The following is a 25023-nucleotide window of genomic DNA, read 5'->3' as shown; positions in this document are numbered from 1 at the left end:
ATCGATAAGAAAAGCTTAGTCATCGCACGTGGCTATAGGAACCGAAAACGAAACGTGCTGTACCACTCAGAATAGCATTTTCACAGTTGATTAAATGCCAATCACGTGGTTTCGATAGAAATTGATTTTTATTATATTCGTTGGTTTAACGATACAACTCAGAATAGGTCCCCTGGATACAAACATTGGAAGCGTTATACGTGTGTAACTTCCACCAGCTAATCCGTGTGAGGTTGGTGCTCTGTAATGCGCATGCGCCAATGCCTATAATCTGGTTGCTTGGAAGCTGACTCGGTTTCGACAATACAAAGCTTCCATTCCGCCACTGATATTCGAATATACAATAGCAATCTTATCGTGTATTTCACATGTAGTATAGAAATTTGTAATAAGGTACATAATGCAATTATAATAAAATATTAATTTTAATTAATTCAAACAAAGTTAAAATATGAAAATTTATATTTTAGAAAATACGAGGGAAGCGCTTCCAATAACGGCACGCCACTGGTTTGCTATTTCGTTAAGTTGATGTTTAAGCAATGAAAACATCCCGACTACATATTAAATTAAATATAGCAACGAATAAAAGAATACATTAAAAATGTAAATATCATTAATCGTATATCAAACAGAACATGAATTTATATCCCGATGGTCTTTCAACACCCAAATGAAGACGATCTGTCAGTCGTCTTGTCCCCTACAGAAGAAAAAACCCTCTTAAATTGTTTTAAAGCAAATGTGACAACTAAATTGCGAACAGAGTACGAGTGTATACTTTAATCTTTCAGACCATACCATTAAAAGCCGTTGAATCATAAATAGAAAACGTGTTAATCACGTTCTACATTTTCAATGTAGAACTTGTAGTTAAACTTCCGAGTAAATAACATTAATGCTGGTCGCGGTTGACACAACAGTAACGCTGGGTACAGTTAGAACACAAAATAGATACACGTTTCTCGCACTTTTATACATACGTGTTATTAATAACGTTGGTTTGTAAACTGCTAGGATAGCAACACTCTACTGTCGTAGTCAAAAGATATTTCCACGGATACTCTGAGTCTAATAAGCTCTACATGGGATTTTTATGAATCTTACTTTCCTGACAACATACCTTATGGAAATACATTGTACTGTAAAACTGTTCACCTCTAAGGTTTAATTTTACACTGAGATTATTCAAAGGAATAAAAATCAATGGGATCGGTATTATATCTAAACTTTTTTTTGTTTTTAAATTTTTATTTTTATTTTACAGTTATTGAATATATGGTGGGATGAGTCACAAATGCTTACGACTACCGAAATCCGTAACGAGCCAATGGCAAAAAAATGTCAAAATTTTTCAACTTTTTAACTGTTTTTACAGTCAATCCTCTTCATTGGAAAAATATGCACTTAAACATAGGCTACCAGGCATAGCGTACCGATGCTTCCGGTAGGTAAGCTTGTGATCAAAGCGAATCTTGGAGCAGGAGACACCCATTATCCCACAAACAGAGCGAATGAATGCCCGATTTGGGTAAACGTTGAAGAACTAAACTATAAAAATTTCATATGGCTTGCAGTTAATATGATTAATTAATAATTTTTACATTAATGAATGCGATATTTCTAAGTGATGATTTCGTATTTTTGTTAACGATCACTTGATACTTTATTTTATACCTGTGTTTTCAAATTTACGTCAATAAAAAATAAAAGCTATAACACAAAAACCTCGGTTACAAACATCGCCATCGCACATACCTACCCCTAAAATTACGTAATCGATCGATCTTCTTAATTGTACTAACAAGTAAGAAATAATGCAGCACGGAATATCGAACGTTGCGTTACTTTATTAATTACATGCGTAACATACAAGGCAGTGACGTAAACACTACGGTTCGCTTTGCAGCACCTCAGAAACAAAAATGAGCCTTTCTCTTACCCGGGAAATCTTAGCATTATGTAATGTTTTTATTAACATCTCACCTCTTCTAACTATTGCCCGCATACCCATCAACCCATATCTGCGTTCGTAATTTAACGACAGCCTTACGTAAAATATGTCATTACAAATATATAGACTAATTTACTGTAAACAAAAGCATCTCTAGCCCTTTTTCGGATGGCGATTTACAGAACATTTTTGAGTGGAATTCGTCGTACGGCGCATTTTTTGGATAATTTTTAAATCGTGATATTTCGCTTCAAAATCGCGCTATGTTTAATCTGTTTTCTGTGTTTATTAAAGACATATTACAGTTTACGATTGTTTATTTTATAGTCTAATACAAATTTAAAATAATATTAAAATTTGAAGTTTACGAACAAAAAAAAAAATTAATTTACAGAGAATCGCTGAACTTTGCGCATCTATTAGGTAGACAAATCTGTCTTCTTTTAAAGAAAACAAACTTCATCTCTCTATCTAGAGCGGGGGAGAAGTTATATCCATTATTTATACTATGGGTGCGTTCTTTAAGCTTGTTTTGTCGCGGAGTAACTCATCGGACAGCGGACGTGTACGAAGCTTGTCACGTTACATTTGTCAATGCTATTCGGTCACGTGACTACTCATTTCTGACGTCTTTCCTGATAACATTCTTTTTGCCACGAATTCGCTGAACTTTGGAAACATCGCGTGATAGATCATAATATACTATAGTATTTTTATTGTAATTACAAACCACTTATTATCATTAATGACTAGATGAAACAGCAAAACTAAAACCGCTAGCTAACAACAATAATTTTATCATGATATATATTATGATAATAAATATTAATCAGATGCAACGTAAAATGTGAAATGTCTTGATGTAAATAAATATTGCACAATTTTAGTTACCACATTAAAGAGATTACGCCATTTAAAAGCAGAGCAGAATTATTAGTTATTTATCGAATTATCATACGTTTTGATATGTTGATTTTAATCCATATTTAGAATGGAATGATGTTTTAATATTTTTATTAATGATGTCTCAAAAATTCGGCGAATTTTTCGCAGAAATAATAATTAATCAGGAAACACGTCAGACATTAGTAGTCACGTGACCGAATAGCACCGACAAATCTCACGTGACAAGCTCCGTATGCGTCTGCCGTCCGATGAGCCGCTCAGCGACGAAAACAAGCTTAAGCAATGGCGTATTCGAACGGTGCACACTCGGTGAGTATTCCTACAAATTTTCGTTTTCACCATATTTTACATAAATTATTCTTAAAAATTTATGTGTTTTGGAAATGTTCGAGTGAATTTAGTTTAGAATTGATTCATTTTATGGAAGAAAACCTTTCATACAGCCGAACCCCCTAAACTGCACAAGTGCCATTAAAAATTAGTTTTAATACAATATCGCGACAGAAGGCCCCACCAAATGTTGCAAGAAAGTTAAACAACTCGTTGCTGGATTATTTTTTTATATCGCTAAAGTCATATTTCAGTTGTTCTTTGAATGAAAATTAAACTTTTCTGAAAAATATTTTCCCAGTTTACAAAAAATAATTAGATATGTCAACATAGAACTTTGTTGCTTGTTCTTTTGATTATATGCATTTTTTTCGAGATTAGCACACGGTCGCTATTTAAAACAAATCATCACAGTTTGAGTGGGAAAAGACTGCAATTTGATGTAAAAGGAGGTGCATTTCGGGTTTAACGCCCCCTCTTCAGTCCTGTTATATCAGATATATCGGTAAAAATTATTACAGAAATATAGCTTTACGGGATGTACTAAAATATTTAATAACTGATATCTCAGTACTACGTGCCTTTGCTCATTCTAATTAAGTATCACTATTATCTATGTATTTTTTCTTATCCGTTATTTGTGTTAAAACTTACATACGTGGTACACGTTGTAGACTCTAATAAACAACTAACAAGAAGAATTGCCGTTTCACGTTACAAAAAGTGATTTTTAAAGTAATTGTAGTAGTATAAACACACATGCAGGGATTGATTTTTGTATATTTTCCCTTTATCTGCTATTATTCTTCTCTCAAGAAGACAATCTCGCATTTTGTCACGAAATTAGAGGACTCTTGAAAAAAATGGGTCGTCTTGAATATTTTTCAAATGATTGGCGTTTATTTATTGACTGCTCAAAACGAAGTTTGAAATGTGTCCTTCTACGCAATGGGAACAAATATGGTTCAATACCAATTGCTCACTTAACGAAAATGAAAAAAGAATATAACACCATAGCTCGGTCTTAAAGAAGATAAAGTATCGTGAACATCAATAGGTAATTTGTGTAGACTTAAAAATGGTAAACTTTTTCCTTGGACAGCAAATTGGCTACACCAAATATCCTTGCTTCTTGTGCCTCTGGAATGGTAGACAAAACACACCACTGGGTTAGAAAAGAGTGGCCTAAGAGAGAAAACATGGACATTGGAGAAAAAATGTCATTAACGACTGCTAGTTGAACGAGAGAAAATCATCTTTCCTCCACTGCATATCAAGCTAGGCCTAATGAAGCAGTTTGTAAATGCTCTTGATAAGAACAGATCACACTTTGCATATATAGGAGAAAAAATGCCTCAGTTGAGTATGGAAAAAATTGAAACAAGAATATTTGACAGCCCACAAATAAGACAACTCATTAACGATCCTGCCTTTTAAAAATTCGATGAATGACGCCGAGTGAAAAGCCCGAATTTCATTTGTTGCAGTTGTCAGAAATTTTCTAGGCAAACAAAGCTGAAAACTGTTGTATCAAATTGCGAGGCTGAAACTATAAATCGCAAAAGAAACTCGCTCTATGAACAGTGGAAGATCGAATTCATCTTCGATTTTGTCTTTTCTCGCGCTTCAGGTAAGAGTCTTGTTATGTTTAGTAACCAGGGATTAACCACTCGGGAAGTGTGATTGAAGGAAAATGACTATACAAATGGACAAAAGAAAGAACGGAGATTGATATAATCTCCTGACAATCGAGGACAACTGGCACTCAGTTAACGTCCAAATAACCAAAACGTTGTGTGTCAACGCGTAAAAGAAAAAAAAACAGTTTCTCGCTTATTGTGCCAACCTGTAACCCACTCCAAACTTAGACCGTGTCTCTGATGCCAACAGAGGAAGTCTCCCCGTCCCCTACAGACTTGTCAATGCCACTGTCCTGAAGCCACCTTCGATTGACCATCGTAGAACCACATAGGATGTCCAAGCGGCTGATTGACCTAAAGCAAACTATTTTGTACATAGTATATGTTTCTTTTTTGTCGGTTTTTGTCAGATACGTCTCTTCCGCCACCACACACGTACAAATGGACGCTAGACCATCACTGACGTGCAATTAACTGATTGCCCTTCTTCTTCTCCTCCTCTTCTACAGGTGTTTGATATGGAGATTTTACCTCAGATAGGCTCTTTCTCTGACTAGACATGTGTATATGATCGCTACGCGACCGAAGAGCCAGCCGTATATCGAACAGCCTAAACACACGTGCGGGAAATAGTACTTTTGGGGAGGACTTTTTATGGAGGACTGGCATGCAACTGACTGCCCTTGGAAGTCGGCTTCTTACAGAAACACAGCTTCCCTTTCATCAAATGTCACGGCATGCCACTGCTAGACATTTTATATTATTTATATTTTACTGGATGAATAAAAAATTTATATTAAATTTTTAGTCTATAGCAGGAAAGTTTACATGCCGCGTGACGTTTACAGTCATCCCATGACGTTATGGTTGGCAGGAGATTTAGCACAGTAAACTTTTCATATCTAATTTACATAATTGTAATGGTAAATTACTAATCTTTATTAAGCAGATTTTGTTGTTCTGTATTAAATTCATATGGTTTAATTCAAGAATTCTTTGAAACTTAAATTTTTTCTGCATAAACACTGAAACTTTTGGTCAGGTGACATTGAACAGGAACATTCTCAGTCTGTTTTATAGGTATCACTTCGCGTCATATTTCGTAGTGTGCGGTTCGGTGTTTCTCTTTTTTTTTTCGAAGTTCATTGTAATAAATTTTTATTACGTGTATCGATACATTTTGCTTTGATTTTAACGAATAAAGGGTGGAATTTTCACTGTGAATTTAGAAGTTGTTTCAGAATATGGTTCTTCATACAAAAAAAGTTGAGAAATAATTTATTTTTCGACAATTAGCGAAAACTGATCTTTGAACATAATACTTAGATATTAGTGAAAGTATATATTATACACCTACTAATTTATTTGTGCATATAATTATGTAATCCTAATTTCGAAACATTTATGTTTTTAGTGTTTATTAGCATGTTATTTAGACATGTCTACTGATTTAGTGCTTTTATGTAGATCTACGTCAAACACCGATTGGAGGATTTTAGAAGAACAATTTGTTTTGATTATCATGGTTAGTGTTTGTGTATCGTTATACTGTAACGTACTTCGTTTTACTATGTTGGAAAAAGTAGGTCACCCATTAGATTGCTAATGTAGACTGTGGGCTTTTTCATAGTGCAGCTGACCCTCTCAGGGAAGGGTCTTTTAGGGAAGATATACTTTTTTCTGACGCATGCGAATGACGAATATCGTTTTAAAATTGAATATCGGTTAATGAAGATATCACATGTAATATCTCATAAAAATATTTTTGATATTCGTCTTCAATTTTTTTTATTGGTTTGTTGTTTCTTAAAATTTTATTTATTTAAATTTATTATACGTAAATTAAGTTTATTTACCAAATGGTAATATTTTAAACCGCTTTAATATTTGGGTGTAAATTCTAACAACGAATTTTAGTATTAATAATAATAATAAATTTATTATTATTATGGGATTATCCCGTTACAAAGAGGGAACAATAGTTAGAACGTTACATAGAAAAATCTAAATGTAACAACATATATTTTAATTAAGTTACAATTTTTGTATCATTATTATACAAAGTTATAACTTTAGCATTTAAATCTGAAACTCATTTTCTGTGGTATCACTGTTATTCTCAGTCATTTTAATATATTTATTGAAAAAGTTAAATAGCCTAATTATCATAGTTGGGCTTATTTGGAATAGCTTATTATAAAATTACTCTATAGATTTACTTTCGGTCAAGGTAGAAATACCAAATTGATCTCTCAATTCTGAACATCCCTTACATAAGCAAATTAAATGATAGATTGAATATCAAATTGACAAATTTGATATTCAATCTATCATTTAATTTCTTTAATCTTGACAAATTTTGTATAAATTGTTCTTGATACTTAGAAAATTCTGGTCGACTAATACGTAAAAACTGTTCAATCGAAGTTGTATATAAAATTTTTTCATCCCGAACGGGTTCTGAAAATTGATATAATCGTTCGATAGAGAAAAGTTTAAATTGTTAATATACCAAGGATGAAATTTGGAGTTCTGTAGTTTAACCATTTCTTGATGAACTTTGTTATAAAACATGTTTTCTACTAAAATTGAATATCCGAAGTTCCAATCTGCTTCTGTATTATTAAATAATATGAGTGAAATTTTATACCTGGCCAGCATTAGGCTAAATTTGTTATACCAGTTTTTTAAGTAATTTTTCTTGGCCTCTGCTAGCCTTTCAAGTTTTCTAAATGTGATATTTATGAAGATATTTTGACTATTCGTCAATCTTTTATAAAACTTCATAATTCTTAGCACCAAATAAGGCTCCAATTGTAGCCTATTTATGTCATGGAGGATTGCATATCCGGACACAGCTCCGTCCAAACCATAAATTTTCCTTACATACAATAATTGAATTTTCTCAAAGTGAGATAACCAATCCATGCCCCATATCGGGAGAGCATAACATATCGAATTTATAATTATTGCTGAAAAGAGCTGCATTTGTTTCTGTAAAGAATTAATTTTTAGTTTAACTAGTAGATAGATTAAGTTGTTAATTAGTTCGTTTGCTGTATTTTGTACATGCTGGACATGAATGCCAAAAGATAACGTTGAAGTAAAGTGAATTCCCAAGTATAAGATTTCCTTCACTACTTTTAGTTTTTCATTTAAAATGTAAAAATTTTGACCCTGTTTAGCCAATCTTCCTCCTCTTCGAAATATAAGAATATGAGTTTTGTTTAGATTAATTTTCATTCCCAATTGTGAAAAATACTTCTGCATCAAATTTATTTTTCTCTGGAGACCAATTTTAGTGTTCGAGATTAACACAATATCATCTGCATATTGAATTGAGTGAACTATCTGATTCTCTATCAAAATTCCACCTTTTTCTTTATTAAATTGATTATTAATATCGTAAATCATAAAATTAAATAAATAAGGTGATAATGGGTCACCTCGCAGGAGGCCTCCACAAATGTCGAAAGTTGGATAAACATTTTTACCACATCTAATTGTAATTAGATAATTACCGAATAAAAACTTTATAGCATTAATAAATAATAAATTAAAAAAGCATGCTGCAGATCTATGATACAGTTTTCCTATTGGTATTGAATCAAAAGTTTTTTTAAGTCTAGAAAAGCTGCATATACTTTGTCTTTTTTTTGGAAAGATGGATTTAAATAGTTGAAAGTAATACAAAAGTTGCTAACTCTGTTTTGCTCTTCTTAACAAAGGCAAATTGACTGTCTGAAATCGAGGCGTTTTATTCTGTTCTTTGATTAAATCTTTTCGTAAGGATTGATGTGAAAGTCTTCCTTAATGATGACAATATAGCGATAGGTCTATAATTACTAAAATTTGAGCCATCACCTCTTTTAAATATCATTCAGAAATATGATGAGCCCCACGATTCAGGATAAGTGCTGTTTTCGTACATATAGTTAAAACTGAGTGCCAACATATCAGTCGTTTCAGTTGGTAATTGTTTTAGAAAACGAATTTGGATTGAGTCGGGGTCCGGTAGCAGTGGATTCTTTAAATTTATTAATGATATTTACTATTTCTAAAGCGTGTATTGGCAGATTCAATACCTTCTCTTCCCTATACATTACATCCTGTTCCGTTTCTGGAGAATTATTTATGATTGTTTTCCTTTGTTTGAAAAATCCAAACCATTTAACAAAATAAGATCTTGGTTTTCCACTCCGGTCCTATGTCGATATTCTTCCACCGTCAACCAGAAGAAAGTATTATTTTTTCTGTTAATGATATTTACTAAGCGTAAAAATCAACGAAAATTGGATTAAATTACTATAAAAAATGTTATAAAATATAGAAAACTGTTTTAAGATTCGATGTTACGTCATTTGCATAGTGATAGATATTAAAAAAAACCAAAAGCGGGAAAAAATAGCAATGGACACATGCTGTGTACTAATAAGTTCTAAAAAATGCCGCTAAGCTCCGGAATAATTTTATTGGAAGAGAAAACCCCTTAAAAAGGAATATCTGCCCTATCGGTACTCAAAAAAATGTATGCAAATTGGAAACAGATCGTATTGCGCAGTTGAAGTGGAGGAGTACGAGATCAGTATACGGACACAACTCTAGACACTACGCAAGGGAATACCTAGATAATATGCCGGTAGACGAATCTCAGGTATGGTTTTATAAATACAACCCGTGGAGAATAACTCGATATGTTTCCACAGATTGATACTAAAACTTTTTATGGAATTTTATAAAGATTCGTACCCTTGGACTATTCGCACCCTGTCTATACTTCCGAACGAGGTACGGTCCACCTTTTAGCGGTATACAAGCTCTTACCACCAGAATTTAGAAGGTAATGATTTCTAAAAAAACTAGTTATGTATGCTGTCGCGGGGTTTATTTTAAATATTTGTCTATAGCCATTTCTTATGTGAAAAATACTTTTTACCGTTTAGTTGGCTCAAGAGGGGCACTGGCCCGAAACGCGTAATGTAAAAAAAGAGTTCCAACCGAATAAAAAATATGAAAAATTCGACCAGTGTTTTTAAACCCATGTCACTACATTGTGTCTCCGAAAGAAAGATTTGCTTCGCTGATTACGCACTTCGGGGTTATCGCCCCTGGCACTTGTCTTTTTTGCCAGTTCCTAGATAAAAATCTTATTCTTTTAACCTGAAACTTAAATGAAAAATAAAATTGGAAATAAACTTTCATTAAGATATTAATAGTTATAATATTTCTAAATTTAGAATTTAAATTACAAAGTGAATTCGTTGGAAATTTTTACACACAATTTTTAAAGTATCGAAATAATTTTTTCGAGTAACAATACAAGTTTAAAATAAAAACAACAATTTTAGGCAAACCTCTTAATTTTTAATGTGTAAGATTGTGATATTTAGTTTTAATCGTCATTTCAATTCTCTCTTTTTATTATCCATTTGGATAGGTGCAGAGACTGAAATTTAGGTGAATGAAGAAAGAAATGTTATTAAAACTTTTATTTATATATATTCAGAAATTGAAAGTTTGTTTTATTATTTAATTTTTATGAACAAGAAATATTATAACATATTTATTTCACTTAAGGATTTTAATTTAGAATAGAAAAGTAGAGAAACAAAATCTACGTAACAATGGTCACGGAACAGATCACATTTGCTTCAGTTTAAAATTTAGTTATAGCAAGGGATCGAATATTTCAATATCTTGTTGGCTTGTCTTTTCTTTTCTAACGTAGCTTTCAATCAGTTTGGCTGTGATTTCTATTGATAGTTCATCAATTTTCCGATCGTTGTTGTTCTAACGTGCTTATGTCGTTTCTGTTACTAATTTTCAGTTTACGATTTTTTAACCTAATTCATTTTAGAAATAATCGATTACATTTAGGTTTAAAATCTGTCTGTGTTTCAATCATTGTTCTCTTGGCATAGTACTTTATAAGACTTGTGTTTTGGATGAATATCATCACTAAGAGCCGCCGCAAACTAGCGCTTTGCGAGTGCAAAATGCTAGAAAACGTGCCCTAGCACAACCAATGACGTCAAACACTCCGCCCCTCTCTTTTTGCTCACGTGGTTTCTTCTTTGCTAGAGCAGCAATACGAGAGTACTCTCGCTGTTCACAGAATTCAACAACGACAGCAGTTACGCTAGCAAGAGAGAACGGGAAAAATAGATGACTACAGAAACATGCCACGTGTCGAAAAAGAAATAATAGAATTTTATCGATGTACGTAAATTACACGATTAATACATGCAGTATTGAAAAGAAAATAATATAAACGTATATTAAAATAGTAAATAGTTATTTATAAATAGGCTTAACTAGTAGGCATATTTTTCCCATGCTGTTTCAAAGTTCGAAACGAAAACTGACTGCTTACGAGTATAAATTATAATAAAATCTTTGTTCTATCGCCAATCCACATCTGTGGAATCCACGTCATGTGGACTATGTTACGCGAGCAAACGTTGTATTGTTTGCGGCTGCTTTCTGCCGACGTAGCTTACCTACAGCGTTGCCAGATGTTTTTTGCCTTTGTAGCCAAATAATTTTTAAAAGGTAGCCCAAAAGTAACCAACTGCCCCAGCAATTGGCTACTTTTGGGCTACTTTTGTACTAGGTGTTGTTTCATCTAGTACTTTTGTACTAATCTAGTACCTTTTTACTTGCCTCGGTACTAAGATACCCAACACCATTTATTATCACGTTTACCGATTTTTAACAATAATTTACATACCCAATTACTCCTTTTATATAAAAATACACAAAGATTTTTTATTGCTTCCTCATTTAAGTGCAGCAGTTGAACGTATTTTGTTGCAATTAAATTTAATGAAAATTAAACTACCGAATCGAGTTCTTACCAATTCCTTGAAGCACTGTTATTAGCAAAGGAGTTACTTAAAAGCAACAACGATAAATGTTAAACTTGGAAACTATCATCTGCTTCAGCCATACAAAAACATTCTCGTGAAAAAGATTCTGATAATGATGATCTTACCAGTGATTTTTCAATGTGATAATTTTAAAGTTTAGTACTTCATGTTCATTACTTTTCTTTCAACATTTTGTTCATTTGATTGTTGTTGAGGAATAATAGCATTCTTGCAATATATGAATTTAGCCTGTATGAATTTTTTATGTTACATGTAACACTATGTATACTGTATTTTAATAAATAGAAATTTGATAAATTATAAATTTATATATTATTTATAAGTATATGTTTAAATAATATATAGCCTACATACATTCAGCAGTTTACGGTCTAAGTAATGCTTGCATTAATCAATAGATCATTTTGACTTAATATATTGATCCTGCACGTATGTCGTATTATCGATATTAATATCAATTTTTAGAAATATATTATCGCACATTACTGGTCGGTTTTTTAAAGAAAACTTAGTACCATTTTTTGTTATCTAGTACTATTTTACTACCATTTTTAGAAAGACTTGGAACAACCCTTTTCTCGAGCCGAATGCCATAGTCAACATGTGTAACGTATTAGATTCAATAAGTGCAGTCTTTAAAATTTAAAGCACTAACATTAGTTTGTAAGTAGTCTATTCTTATTAAGTAATTATTCAGTCTTTAGAAGTAATAAAATAAATGCAACACATATTTAGCAGCCTTTATTTCAGTTATCTATTATTGTAAAACTTCCAATGTACAGTACAATGTGCAAGCAGCAGAGAACTCTCAAACTATAAATTATAACACAATAAATATACAGATTATATTTTTATAGCCTGCATATTTATTGTTATAATTTATAATATACCTTAATCATACATAGAACTATTAATACTTTTTAGTAATGCATCAGGTAGTTTGTATTCACTCACACGTATGTCTCTGGAGAATAAATAAAATCGGATGTGAAGGAGTGCACGTAAAAGTTGCAACCCCATTCTGTTCCGTGTGTCACTTTTTAAATAGTTAACAGCAGAAAAAGCTCTTTCTACTGAAGCATTTGATATCGGTAGTGTAAGTATATTCAATGCTGCTTCAGCGAGTCGTGTTGCAGGATTGTTACCTGCAGCATTCTTATATTCAATAACTGTTTTCCAAAAATGTTCTCCTCTTGTGTCTGGAGTAATTCCTGGAATGTTTTGGACACAGCGTATCATCTTCTCTAATTCCACGCTGTTAAAATCGCATATGGATTTTGGTATTTTGCAAATGTTTTTATGATTGACTCAATTTCGTAAATCTGTAAAAGTTTTGCAGGTCGCACACTTTCCACCAGATTTGACCTCTGTATTGAATTTGGTAGCCAAATTTGTAATTGATGAATTGTTGTTTTTAAAAAATTAAAGCATCTTTCCTTAATCTCAAATTTTGAATGAACTGAAAATGATGAAGTTTCAAGAAAATTGTGAAAATTTGTACCCAAGTCACAGTCAGGTATGAGCAAGTACACTGATTTTAAATTCATCAAATCTATGGTCAAGAACTGTTCTACAGAATGGTTATTTACGACTGAAGGTTTTATAATTCTTTTAGCAAATGACATAAACAGTGACTGTAATTCATTAATAGCTGCAAAAGTATCTATACTCTCACTTTGAAAAAGTAAGCTGACTCTCCGGAGTTCCGAAAGAATGGGATCCAGAGAAAGCAAATATGCTTTATTTCTAGCATCTCCGTACATTTCACTAAACAGACGTATCTTGTAGTCCTTTGCAGGATAAACTGAAAAATATAACTTCAGGTCTTCATACTGATTAAGAATTCTTTTTACACAAAGAGAGATAGATAGCCATCGTGTCTTGCTTGGGGTTGTTAACTTAAATGGGTCAGCTGAAACTTCATCAATAGTATCATTCATCACATGAAATAGATGTTTGTAGGTGTTCTTACGCAATGTACTATGAGAAAAATGTTCACTTGTTTCCTGTAGCATAAAGCTGATATTACTTTGCAGTTCATCTTTTGCTGCAGATGCCACCAAATCCAAAGAGTGGCAGATGCATTTAATATGTATCAGATCATGCCCACAGAAGTCTCTCAAATGTGTATAAAGAGAGTTGTTTCTTCCACACATAGAAGAAGCGCCATCAGTTGCAATTCCAATCAATTTATTTTTGTCTAGACCCAGCTCTTGCATTTTATTTACAACTGCATTGTGCATAGTTGTAGCATATCCATCTTGAATTTCAACCAGATCAAGGAAGCACGTGATCATCCTTCCCGATTCTCTGCTATAATGTTTGGAGCAGAGAGCAAGGAGCTTTGAATCGGATACGTCAGTTGACTCATCTATCATAAGAGAGAATTTTGTTGCCTTTTTCAAATCTTCTAGATGCTTCTGCTGTAGATACGGTCCCAAAACATTTTTTATTAGAGCAGAGCATTTCGTTCGATGCATATGAAATGTTTCTTTGCCATTGCTTACATCTTTAAACTCATCATTTAGAATTTCTCCAAGAGTATCAACACAGTTCATAGATGTGTTCATTGCAGCAAACAGAGCAATTCGAGCCTCTCTGCGAATTTTTGCTAATGGCAGTACTCTAGGTACTGCAAGTACATTTAAAGGCTGAAACTTACCAAACTGAACTTCATTAGATTTATGTTTCTTTGTTGCAGCATGCTTCATTAAATCAGAATCATGTGCACGTACACTACATTTGCAATATTTACAGAAAACCTGGTCCTCTGCTTTTGGATCTTCTGAAATTCAATCTGAAAGACAAATTTCATTTAATTGATGAAAATGAAATCCTCTCGTCTTTGAATGAAGCTAGTGAAATACAGTGGGACCTTCATATGAGCCGTTCACAGTCGAAATCGATTAACTTCACTTTTTGAATCTTTTAAATTTTAGTGCCAATGTATTTGAATGATGCTTAACTTTTTATATTTAAAATTAATTTTTTAATAATTAGGCTTAACACTACTAAATGTTTATTTATATTTAAATTTTAAAAAAAGAAAGTAGGCCTATATTATTTTATCAATTTCTTTACTTTTTGTTTTTGGAGTTAATCAATTAGGCAAATAAATTGCTCATAATTCGAACGTCTATATATCATTATAATTTATGAAAGTTTCCTCATCTGAAATTACATGCATATTGTAAATATGCATGTAATTTCAGATGAGGAAACTTTCTGTTTTGTTTACTATATTTTCGTGTATATTGTTTTATATTTTAATTACAGTATCTCAGTTTTATGTGAGTACTTGTATGTTAATGAGACCACGCCAGTTCATTTAAACAGCTTCTTGTAAAGAAATCACTATTTTATTATATACTGTATATAAGACATTTACAAGAAGCTGACGTTGGCAAGCAGTTACAATTAGCGTAACGTTATTTGTTACTAATTTTATCAAAAACAATTAAAATTTATAAAAATTAGGGCTTAGTAACCATGTTTGGTACCATTCCGTATAGCATAGCATTTGCCATTAGTCATTTAGCCGGTGGTTGTCCACTCCATCAACGTATTTAAAACGTTGCACCCACGTTCAGCAGACCCACCGGTAGATGATACCATAAAAATTAATGATATTAAATCATGCAATATAGATGAAATTTTTTTTCTTATTTCTTTCTTTCTAGGATATCATTTAACTGGAATTTATATTAAATTTTCTTTAAAAAATAAGGTATTATAAACTAAAAATTTTCCTGTCAAGCATGACTGAATACTCACTGGAGCTATCTTTTCTTAAAGTTTAAATTTAATTAAATCAATTTAAAATTACGCCATTTGCCAAAATATTTAAAAATGCAACTTAATGAGGAAAATTTCCCGCTTACCTTTAAGATTTTTATCTTGAAGCCATTCTTTCCGAAAGGACCGAGAATACTTGTCCATTTACCCATTTTAATATCAATAATAAATAAATTATAAAACTTATATAAATTATACTATGTATAAAAACAAAACGAATAGACAGAACACCGTTCTAGGCGCAAAACAAAGGATGAAATAATTTGTGTAACCAGCCCAAAATGTAGCTAAGTCAAATTTTTGTAGCCCAAAAAGTAGCCAGTGCGCCAAATGGTTTTTTTAACGCCAAACTGAAAAATAAGTAGCCCAATTTGGTGCAAAGTAGCCAAATATGGCAACGCTGCTTACCTAGCAAAAATGGCCTACAGCATGATGGGAAAAAAGGTGAGGCTCGGGAACGCGACCGAGCGTACGCTAGCTCTCGCTTCCTGTAGTTTGCGATGGCTCTGAAATGGAGATATTCGAGATGCGTAGTTTTACAGCGGAAGTTTTTACATTTTCTTATGAAATATATCGACACGCTCCATACATATTTCTGTCATTAAACATAGCGATAGGCAATTTGCGGCTTGCGTCGCATAAAACAGTGTTGCACAACAAGTCTGCTCTCTTTAGGTGAAACATGTGACGTGAACTTTTACATATTCTATTAATTTTAAGTTTTATTCATAGATTTTTATTATAGTTGATGTGTTTCTTGTGCTTGTATTTTAAGTGTTATTTCATACTCGTGATCTCAAGTTGAGCTGAGGAGAGGTGTTAAAAAGCCCGAAACTTGTACAAACCACAAGTACAGTACATGTATAAACTGAAATGAACTTAAAATGAAGATTGCCAAGTGTTCGTGTGTCTGAACTTTATAGTGATCAAGAGACAACAAATTTTCAAATACCGTATTTTACGGACTATAAGACGCATTTTTTTCTTCGAAAAATTGCCTCCAAAATTCAGCTGCGTCTTATAGTCCGTAGCATCTTATATGTATTTTTTAAAAAAAAAATATGCTTAAAAATTAAAGTGCGTCTGATAGTCCGTAAAATACGGTAATTCACGAATGACACTTTATCAGAAACAATTTCAAATTACCAGAACCGATTTCTGAAAAATGTATTCGTCTCCATATTTAAGTACATGTGTATACTTTATCTGTAAATTTTAAAATAGAATTTATACAGTTTAAAAAACCTAGCATAGAAAATACAAATTTAAATCACTTTACAATGTATATTGAATATGAATTTGTCTGATATTTAATATAATTTTATTTTTTCTATTTAGCTAATCTCCACCCTGAAAATACACAACACAGGCAAAAAGGGGAAGAACGAAACTCAATCTTTCAACAATGAAGTCCGTGATTTACTCTTAAGAATTTACACGTTTCAACGTTGTGAGTTTTACTTATTGAGGAGTTAGGAGGGAAGTATACTTAACATAAGTCTTTAAAATACAATGTTCTTATTATGTAAATATTACAAAACTATACACCTTACAATAGGAAAGAATAAGAATACGAGTAATACATTCTAGTATTAGAAAGTCATATAAAATAACATTTTATACAAGTTATCTCATGAATGTTGTTATTACTTTCAGTTATTCTATGGATGAAACACAGTTTTGAAGAAAATATTGTCCAAGATTACAGAGAAAACTGAATATGACAAACACTGCTTTACTCACACTACTGCACCTTATTTAAAAATATAAAAAAAGCAGAAGGTCTACTGCAAGGATATAAACAGAAAATTCATGAAGATATAGATACACTTGAAAAATGTTTTACAGAAATTTTTTGCTTTAATATGTCGTTTCTGATTAGCTGTTCTTGAATATATTTATATACAAACATTATTATTTCTAAAATTACTTTATTGTGTTTTGATGCAGAAACTTGCCTTTAGATATGAAAATTATTATTTAATTAAATAATATTATTGATTTAATTATTGTTTTTTTTTAAATACCTATTATATATCGATGAAATATTATCTAAAACAATTTTTTAAATTGCAGAGAAAAGGAACCAAAAGCAATTTTCGTGTAAACACTGTAAGAAGAATTTCAAAACTAATCAACATTTGCAAACGCATGAAAGAATCCACAGTGGAGAAAAGCCTTACAGTTGTGATGAGTGTAAGAAGAAGTTTACACAAAAGGGACACTTAATTGCACACCGTCGAATCCACACTGGAGAAAAGCCCTACAGTTGTGACGAGTGTAAAAAGAAGTTTACAAAAAAGTCAGACTTAATTAAACACATTCGAATCCACACTGGAGAAAAGCCTTACAGTTGTGATGAGTGTAAGAAGAAGTTTACACAAAAGGGACACTTAATTGCACACCGTCGAGTCCACACTGGAGAAAAGCCCTACAGTTGTGACGAGTGTAAAAAGAAGTTTACAAAAAAGTCAGACTTAATTGTACACCGTCGAATCCACACTGGAGAAAAGCCTTACAGTTGTGAGGAGTGTAAAAAAAAGTTTACACAAAAGTCAGACTTAATTAAACACATTCGAATCCATACTGGAGAAAAGCCTTACAGTTGTGATGAGTGTAAGAAGAAGTTTACACAAAAGGGACACTTAATTGCACACCGTCGAATCCACACTGGAGAAAAGCCCTACAGTTGTGACGAGTGTAAAAAGAAGTTTACAAAAAAGTCAGACTTAATTGTACACTGTCGAATCCACACTGGAGAAAAGCCTTACAGTTGTGAGAAGTGTAAAAAGAAGTTTACACAAAAGTCAGACTTAATTAAACACATTCGGACTCACACTGGAGAAAAGCCTTACAGTTGTGACGAGTGTAAAAAGAAGTTTACACGAAAGGAAAGTTTAATTGCACACCTTCGGATCCACAACAGACGAAAGCCATGTGAATCTTAATCATATGTACTGTACAATGATCGAAAGATGTAAGCAAATCTGGTTTTAAATTAAAATGATGTTTTTCCGATTTTCGAAAAGCTTTAACTAAGAAAGATTACAGTATTCAATATATAATTAAAATGTTTAGTTCAATATCACTAGTCTGTGTATTCATAGACACTTGGCAGTTTTCATCATCAACTTTTTTCCGGAACTTTATTTCTCGAAATGCATTTCAGGCCTTAGCCCCTCCTTGATTAGCTACACAATAAAACATAAATATACATTTCTTATACTACATAGTTTTCTATTATGATAACTAAAGGCATACCATTACATCTCGGAGTAACATAACATATGATAATCGAAAATACATCCATTTCACTGTTGAGATTGTACTCGACTTTTTTGGCCAGCAGTCCGGGAAATTTGTGAAAAAAATTTCGCGGGCCGGTGGATTTTTAGCAAAAACTTTCATTGGATGTTAAATAATTACTACAGAAGTATTTTATAAGATTATTATTATCGTTACTTACAATAATATTTAAATGTAAATACACGTATACCTCGTCTTACGTCGGTAATTGGTTCCAGGAGAGGCGACGTAAGTCGAATCTACTTGTGTAGTTACGACGTAAGTCGTACTTTCCACCTACGTCGTAACTAATCGCCAATAATGGAGGAAACTCCAATAATGAGCAGTTAGTCTTCTAAATAAGACAACACAAACACAGATGTTTTCATGTTTCGTTCTCTAGAATTTATGATGATTATATTAACATTTACTGTAAATATACATATTTTAATATAATTTTGTGCTTTTAACGCTTTTCTAGTGATAGTACAACTTCAATATTTGTGGCGGACGGATGTAAAGTCAAATAAAATGACAAACTTGATTTTTATTTTTCCATATACTTTTTTGACAAACGACGTATAATCGAAAACGACGTACTCGAGATATACCTGTATGAGTAATTATTATAATTATTTTATATAAATAAATCTTTCACAAACATCACAGAAAACCACAATGAAATCACAATAACATTGCATATAAGAAAAAATAAAAAATCAGTCTTATTATTACTAAAAAATGAAATTAATAGTATTTACTAAAAATATAATTTTTATTGTTTTTAATTATAATTATTAATAAATAACAAACCTTTGACAAAAATTACAACAAAAAATCGTAAAAAATAATTTAAAAACTCACAAATTTATTGCATATTAGGTACACAAAAAAAACATCAATCCCATGAGTACTAAAAATTATAAATTTAATATTTTTGCTTATTTGGTATACATTGCTCATGAGAAGGTCGCTGCTGTTCTTCAATTAACTAATCAATTATGGGTTGTAAATTAGTCAAGCCGAGTCAGAGCAGTGAAACAAATGAAAGCCGATTTATAAATTTATTTTTTACTAGCTGGACGTTGCTTGGCAAAAAGTAACGATAGTGAAGATTAAGATTATTACATAATATCCAATTTTATTCGTTTTTACAGAACGCAAGAATTAGGTTTCCTTCCGTTTCTAGACTAATTAGAGAAATTTTAGATGGGTCTAAAAATATGTTCGATTTTCTGCAAGAACGCAAAAAACTGATATCTACACCAGTAAATTTTGCACATCTCTTTCTCTTAACATATCCGTTGTTAAGGAATACACTTGTTTGATACCCACGTGGTACCCTACTACTAAATCTCAGTTAAAAATAAAAAATTGCAGTAAAAATAGTACAGTACAAGCGGTGTTCTTTAGGATAAGTTTTAATGCTTTCCTTCTCCCCCGCTGGGGAATTTCGAAAAATCCCTTCTTAGTGTACATTCTCGTGTCCTACCCTATTAAAACGCAAAAGACTGTATCTAATATAGTATAATAGAAGCCGAGTTATTTACGGTAAGCCTTAATCCTGTCCTTCTCTTTTGCGGGGGGGAATTTGATGTGACATCTATATACAGTGGTGCCTCGTATAACGGACGCTGCGAACAACGGACTTTCTGTTTGGCCGTTACGTAACTCGAGCAACAAACTGGCTGCGAACAACGGACTTTCCGGCATAATTGGTTGACTGTCCATGGGTGCGTTCTTTAATAGCGGTCGCTCTGCGTCTTCGCTACTACGGGAGTGCGCTGCTGTTTGTAGGCATTTAGGAACGACAGTAAAAGAAAGAAAGATGGCGGCGCCCGCCTATCGATAGTATCGTGATGGAGAAATCTATAATTCTAAAATATGAGCTTTAAAAGGCAAAAGAAGGGTCCCAATTTTAAAATTTAACCATAAATGGATTATTTATTGAAAGAGCATTCAAAATAGCCTCGAAAAAAATTGGCAAAGACACTTACATCACCGCGTGCGCTAACTCGCGCTTTCACAATTTCTAAATTCTCATTTATAAAACCACATAATGGACCCGGAAACAAAACTATCTGAGCCATGGAGGACGCCATGTTGCTTTCCACCGTAAACTACTGCTACAAGTAACCGTTTTTGCCGTTCGACGGCGCGCACTTCCACCGGAATTTAGGAACGCGTTCTGCAGGAATTTTTAAACGGATGTCGCTCGCGCAGAGTTACGCGGAGGAATAAAAGAACGCACCCCATGTTAATTTTTTTATGATACAGTACGGTTATTTTATGCTGCGGAACGAATTAGATGTTTTAACATGTATTTCTACGGGAAAATGCGTTTCGTATAACGGACGTTTTACTTAACGGACGTGCACCTGGAACGGATTAAGTACGTTATATGAGGCACCACTGTAATAGTAGGTATATAGAACAACGCACGTATTCGAGTGCAATGTTTTATCAAAATTTCAAAGCAATCGGTAAAGAACTTTCGGAGATTTAAGATTTTGGACAAACGAACATTTACATTTTTATTATATGGAAGATTACGTCAAAGTTGAAAATCCCACTTGACATAAATATGTTGTTACGAAGGAGACTAACATTTTTATCGCTTTCTCGTATAAAGATGGATAATCATTTTTCATTTTGATTCAAAATTTATCTACAGACCAGTGTTTCCCAACCTTTTTTCCTCGCGAACCAAAAGAAAGGTCCGAAAAAATTTGACGAACCCCCTATGTAGTCGTTAATGACAGGTAAAAAAAAGCAATAAAATTTGATAGAATATATATTTTACATATTGCAGAATAATATGATTATATTAATCGTGAAACATTTAAATAAAACATTAATAAGACTAAAATGATGGCTATAAAAGTTGAAAACAAGATAAATTTAACAAACTGGTTCTTATGTTTTACATTTGGAAAAACTCTTAATGGGATATTTGTGGCTGTTTGATAGAACAAAGCAATTCAAAGTTAGGCTCAATATCTGACAATTTCAGTCTTAGATCAGGTTCTGCATTTAACCTGTTTCTGTATTTATCTTTCAGATAAGTATATGTTGAAAATCCTTTCTCGCATAGATATGTTGTGCAAAATGGTAATAGAACTTCAATGGCTTTTTTTGACAGAACAGGATATTCATTTTGTATACTGAGCCAGAAGTCAATTAAAGATTGATCTTTAAAAATTGCTTCTAGAGAACTGTCACAAGATAACTCTATGAGTTTTTCCTTTTCCAGTATATTTAGAGAGGTTTCTGAACTTACATTTCCTTGAAATGGATTACGTATCCAGTTGTTTGAGATGGATATATTGCATCTGTTGGGAAAATAGTCATCGAAAGTTAATCGAAGATAGTTCAGATGTTCACATATACTCCTTTTAATGTTTTCGTCAAGTTTAATTGAATTTTCTGATAAAAAAAAGTGCTGACAGAATCGAAACATCCATACTCATTCATCTGCAGGCATTGAATCCAAAAATTGATCTTTTTCAACATAGCCTCAATTCTATCATGTACACTGAAAATGGTGACACCCTCGCCTTGTAAAGACATATTTAATTCATTCAGTTTACAAAAAAATGTCAGCTAAATACGCAAGCTTTTGCAGCCAAAGAACATCGGATATACAAGAAGACAAATGAAACGGATGATCAATAAAAAATGCTTGAACTTCAGACTTCAATTCAAACAAACGCGTCAAAACTTTACCACGGGAAAGCCATCTAACTTCTGTGTGAAGTAGTAAAGAAACGTGGAAACTTCCAAAATCCTCACAAAGCGTACGGAATAGACGGCAATTTGTAGCACGCGATTTTATAAAGTTCACAATTTTCACAGCATCACTTAAAGTAGTAGATAACTCTGCAGGAATACGCTTACATACTAAAGCTTGTCTATGAATACAACAATGAGTCCATTGAATTTTCTCGTTGATCTTCTTCACCCGTGCCACAAAACCAGAAAATTTTCCTGTCATTGATTTTGCACCATCTGTACACACACCCACACAATAAGACCAGCTTATTCCATTCTTTTCAAAATACCCATTGATCATATCGAAAATCGCTTCTCCAGTTGTGTAGGTTTTCAAAGGTTTTGCAAATAGTACATCTTCTTGAACAATATTCGTAAAAAGATATCTAACGTAGACAAGCAAGACTGCGGCATTTGTTACATCCGTCGATTCGTCAAGTTGAATTGCAAAATAATTCAATTTTATTCTTTTTAGAAGTTCGTTCTCCACATAATTAGCCAAGTCATTAATTCTACGCGACACCGTGTTGTTTGATAAGGGAACTAGCTCAATTTTCTTTGCTGCCTTTTCCCCAAGCATACATTTGGCGATATCTTTCGCACATGGTCCAATTAAATTTTCTGCTATTGTATGCGCTTGTCCAGATCTTGCAATTCTATAACTTACTCGAAATGATGCTTCAAGGGCCATTTTACTATCTTCGTTTGAAGTCAAGAAAGAAGAAAGACTACACTTTTTGATATCTGCTAATTTTCTTTTGAAATATTCAAGAGGTTTATCTTTGTGTGTCGGATGTTTTGTTTCAATATGTCTACGAAGAAGTGATGGTTTTAAACTGCTGTTGGCAAGAACTTCGTTACATATAACACAAAGCGGTTTAGGTTCCGACTCATCCCCAGTAAAATGAAAACCCAATTGTAGATAGTCGCTGTCATATTTTCGCTTTTTCTCTTTTCTATCATCATTTCCTTTGTTTTTCGTCTGGTGAAACGGTACCTCACTACAGCTTTCAGTACTATCATCTCGATTATCATGTCTCGTTTCTAAACGACCCGTTTTTAACCATCGATCCATAATAAAAATAAGCTATAATAATAATTAAATTAATAATTATTAAATCATTTACACGAGAACTTGACAGTCACAGTATCACTATCACTCAAGCTTTACAAGTGCTAAGCCTATGTATGAACGTCGGTTAATACAACACTACTCTCCCAGTTTCCGGTTGTGAACAAGTATCTAATTCTAAAATCTGTAGTAAACTGCCTTAATTTGATATTTATTTCCAATTGTATTGTAAAAAAAATATTACATAGAAGGGAAAACTGCTGCAATGATTTTAAATATAAAGCAGAACATGATACTAATCACATTGATAAAATGTTTTAAATATAAATAAATGTTTGTAATAAAAAGAGAATAGTATTTGATTACTTGAATAAGAGGAATAAATTATAAGGTATAAAATTGTTGATATAATTTGATATTGATGAAGTAATTTTGAAAAACAAATAAGGAAAAAAGAAATGAAAATATTGAAATTTATTATAGATTTCTTAACAAACAGGCAGCGAACAATCTGTTTTACAGTGGGTGTGTTCTTTAATTTTTGTGTTTTTGTTTTGTTTTTTTTTTTTTGCTTTTGATTTTAATGGCGTTTTAAAAAATCCGCCATTACAATATTATTTTCGCGAACCCCCTCTGCAAACACTGCGAACCCCCAGGGGTTCGCGAACCACCGGTTGGGAATCACTGCTATAGACTGTTGAAACTTACTTTTATATTTGCCAAATCCAGTTAAACATATTGTAACGAACGTCCAGCAATAAATGGCATTACACCTTTGCGAGATATAAACATGCGATGTACTTTCTCCAACACAAGAATTTGTCTTCAGTGCCGTGCTGAATATAAATTTTGTAAATTTAAAATTTGTATAAAATATCTTTTTTCATAATTTAATAAATGAAAATTTTATCATCATCATTTTTTGAATAAGAAATTTTTAACGCAGAGTGGTAAAAATTCTCTGTGGACCTGTCAAGAATTTTCGTGGACCGGCGGTTGCGAAACGCTGCAGTAATGTAATCATTAATGATTTAATAATTTGGACGCGGTACTATTTTGTTGCGACATATGCAGACAATATAATTAAGACCAATAGTTCTGATACAGTAAACAATTATATGAATTAAGCATTAATGTCAATAGTTGGCGTTATTTATGCTAACTGTAATTATCTTTTCAACACAAATGTAGTAAAATTATTGGTAAACAGATACATTGTGTAACTACCTTGCAAGCAAACATGGAATAGGCTTTTTTTTTAAACTCTTTCCGCCCTATGGGCACTAAGAGGGCCTCTTTTAGTAGGCCCATTATGGGTTCGGCCAGGCCCACAATGGGGCGACCGGGTGGTGAGGGACGGGGCCCGACATATCCGAACGG

At 32.7% G+C, this 25023-nt stretch overlaps 3 protein-coding genes across 3 annotated transcripts in view; 1 reads left to right on the top strand and 2 right to left on the bottom strand.

The window, feature by feature from the left end:
- The window catches only part of LOC136970578 (zinc finger protein 850-like), a gene marked incomplete at its 5' end in the record, with an annotated part of 121331 nt that extends 102868 nt beyond the window's left edge, over nucleotides 1-18463 (top strand). The window contains 1 exon segment of the mRNA XM_067265027.1: nucleotides 17655-18463. Within this exon segment, the coding sequence (XP_067121128.1) occupies nucleotides 17655-18463 (809 nt within the window).
- Nucleotides 12635-15653, bottom strand: LOC136970581 (zinc finger MYM-type protein 6-like). Its single transcript, XM_067265030.1, has 2 exons — nucleotides 15602-15653; nucleotides 12635-14517 (listed from the first exon to the last, which is right to left on the bottom strand). Exon 2 carries the CDS (start codon nucleotides 14429-14431, stop codon nucleotides 12965-12967), a length of 1467 nt encoding a protein of 488 aa, XP_067121131.1. The 5' UTR covers nucleotides 14432-14517; nucleotides 15602-15653; the 3' UTR covers nucleotides 12635-12964.
- Nucleotides 18464-22386: 3923 nt separating the features above from the next.
- On the bottom strand, nucleotides 22387-23646 carry LOC136970577 (zinc finger BED domain-containing protein 5-like). Its single transcript, XM_067265025.1, has one exon. It carries the CDS (start codon nucleotides 23644-23646, stop codon nucleotides 22387-22389), a length of 1260 nt encoding a protein of 419 aa, XP_067121126.1.
- Between the last annotated feature and the right edge of the window lie 1377 nt (nucleotides 23647-25023).

Source organism: Centruroides vittatus, unplaced genomic scaffold (genome assembly GCF_030686945.1).
Source record: "Centruroides vittatus isolate TY-2023 unplaced genomic scaffold, ASM3068694v2 contig_2033, whole genome shotgun sequence".
NCBI lineage: Eukaryota > Metazoa > Arthropoda > Arachnida > Scorpiones > Buthidae > Centruroides > Centruroides vittatus.
This window is presented reverse-complemented; position numbering and strand designations above follow the sequence as displayed.

Bases quoted from the DNA above. Each gene is read 5' to 3' on its own strand.
- LOC136970577 (XM_067265025.1), bottom strand. From the start codon at position 23,646: ATGGATCGATGGTTAAAAACGGGTCGTTTAGAAACGAGACATGATAAT.
- LOC136970581 (XM_067265030.1), bottom strand. From the start codon at position 14,431: ATGAAGCATGCTGCAACAAAGAAACATAAATCTAATGAAGTTCAGTTT.